This window comes from Fragaria vesca, linkage group LG6 (assembly GCF_000184155.1).
Source record: "Fragaria vesca subsp. vesca linkage group LG6, FraVesHawaii_1.0, whole genome shotgun sequence".
Taxonomy (NCBI): Eukaryota; Viridiplantae; Streptophyta; class Magnoliopsida; order Rosales; family Rosaceae; genus Fragaria; species Fragaria vesca.
The window spans coordinates 2,675,066-2,677,564 of NC_020496.1; the positions used below are offsets into that span (position 1 = coordinate 2,675,066).

The 2,499-nt window shown below is 45.9% G+C and overlaps 1 protein-coding gene across 1 annotated transcript in view; it reads right to left on the minus strand.

Annotated features, from left to right (window-relative positions):
* Nucleotides 1–1,817: 1,817 nt before the first annotated feature.
* LOC101294492 (transcription factor MYB113-like) overlaps nt 1,818–2,499 on the minus strand; it is a 2,071-nt gene continuing 1,389 nt past the window's right edge. Inside the window, exon 3 of the mRNA XM_004304799.1 lies at nt 1,818–2,235. Within this exon, the coding sequence (XP_004304847.1) occupies nt 1,818–2,235 (418 nt within the window). The remainder of the gene's footprint in view (nt 2,236–2,499) is intronic.

A 2,499-nucleotide genomic window follows, 5' to 3' on the forward strand; every position in this document is an offset into this window, starting at 1 on the left:
GAAACTTTTGGCAACCCCATCTCTCGTTAACGATGGTTGACGACGTTTCCCGGCTTGCGGAGGCGATGGCGATCTCGGAGAACGGGAGGGTCTCGTTCGGGGTAGCGGGGGCAACGGCTTTTTCAGGCCATTCTTATGCAGTAGGAAGGCTTCTTTCTTCGAAGAAGAAGGTGGAGCCTAAGGCTTTCATGGCCACGATGGGTTCCCTTTGGGGATTGCGCAATCAGCTCACCATCCGGCCACAAGGTGAGAGATATATCCTTCGGTTCACGGAGGCGGCTGACCGGAAGGAGATGATGGAGAGCGAACCGTCGTTTTTTGGGAAAACGGTTTTTGCTTTGGCTGAGTATGATGGCCGCTTTGATGCAGCGGCGGTTCCAATTGTTTCTGTCCCGGTGTGGGTCGAAGTCTTTGGCCTCCCACCGGATCTGATGACCAAGCAGGCGCTCTACATGGTGGGTTCAACGCTCGGCCGTATCATCACTCATGACAACCCTAGGCTGCTCAACGGTTCCAAGGCTAGGGTTCGTATTGATCATCAGATTTCTGATCCAGTGAAGCAGGCGTTCCCTCCCATGCGATTTGAGTTTGGTGAAGGTGCTGATCTGACTGTTACAATGCTCACATTCAAATATGAGTGTATGTGCGACTTTTGCAGGGTTTGTGGTTTGTTGGAACACAAAGCCGGAGGGTGTCAAGGTCCTCCAAACATGTCGGCGGCAGCGGGAGAGCAAGGATATGGATGTAGGGTTATCCGTAACCCGAACCCTAGCAGCAGCTCCTCTATTGTAAACCCGTTTCCAGCTTCGGGTTTTGTTTTGTCCAAACCGGGTATGACGGCGGCAGCGCTTACTACCTCCCTCCAACGTCGTCCTAATCCGGTATCGGTCGTCGCTCCTCAAGCTCCAGTTCTGGTTTCTCAAGCCAAGTCCATGCCGCTTGTATTTTCTGGGAAGAAACGGTCGGCTGCGTCCTTAATGCTTGAAGACCAAGGTAAGCATCCGAAAGGCATGGTGGTGGTTGAGTCAGAGGAGCATCCTACGCTCGGTCCGGTCCTAGAGCTTTCTCTCCCTCACTTGGCAGGGTCGTTGATTGTTTCTCCCCCGAAGAAACGTAAAGTTGGGCGTCCGTTAGGCTCTCTGAACAAGAAGAAGGAAGAGGTAATCCATCCTTGGCAATTGGAGGCGAAAGCACAAACTAAGAGCTCCAAGTCTAAGAAGAGGTCCTTCGGTTTTGCAAAAAGGACTCTGAATTTGGGAGAGGAGGATTCGGTTAGCATTACACCGAAGGCCTCGATTGGTACTGCACCTGAGGATATGGCGGTGGAGACGGGTGAAGTCGCCGGAACTACTCCCTCTATGTAGGGTAGTCCGGTAACTTGGAATAATTGGCTAGGGTTGGAGGCTCTAACTCTTTCTGTCATTTGTTAGTTCTCAGTTTTTCTGGTTTTTTTAGTTTTGAGTACCTTCATGGTAGTTTCGGTAGGATGCTCTTGAGCACCCTTGCATGACATTCATTCTCGTGCCCTTGCGGGCATGTCATGTTGTAATTATCATTTCTTCTTGGTTTATCAAAGGCTTGACGTCCATTCCATCAAAAAAAAATACAACATCAGAAAATTATAAGGTAACCCAACAATGATAACATGATTCGAATTATTAAGCAAATACTACGAAAACGTCAATTCAACAAAACATTTTCAAAATGAAACAATAAAAAAAAAATCTAAATGAGATTTGTTTAACAATACAGACTAGCTAGATTGAAATTGTTTTATTCTCTACACCAACACTGAAGAGAACCAAACTGTCTGAATCTTATTGCCTTGTTTCTTCTTGTAAAAACTGCCACAGGTCCATTTCAAAACCTTTCTCAGTAGAATTGACACCTATACTTGACATTGAGGCTGTATCCTCAACCCAAAAGTTTGTCAGGACATCTTCATGTAGTAGAGTTTTCCAGTCATCAATTCCATTCTCCATAGGTGGTGATGTTGACGATGAACTATTTCCTAATTCAATAGGATTTGAAGTTGTAACTTTAGCATTCAAATAATGTAAACTTTTGGTGAAGGTTCGTGGTCGAGGTCTTATTACTGTAGTCTTTGTTATTTCTGGAGGCTTATAATTATGATTCGTGATGCCGAAGTTTATGTTTTTTCTTCGTCGAGCACTCCAATAGTTTTTCACATCGTTTGATGTTCTTCCGGGAAGCCGTCCAGCAATCAAAGACCACCTTTAAGAAAAGAAGGCATAAAACATTATTCTTAGGGATGCATTAATTTTACTCGAATGAATTGAAGAGAAATAATATTATAAATATAACAAGTTACTAAAATGGAATGTTAGTTGAACAATATATATATATATATATATAGGGATTCTCAGGGGCGGATTTTCCTCCGTTCGCCACCGTACGGCGCCGGTGAGGGCGCGCCTCCACCCCAACAGAGGCGCGCCCTCCAGCTGCTTCCCCGACCTCTTTCCATCCCCGGCGAGT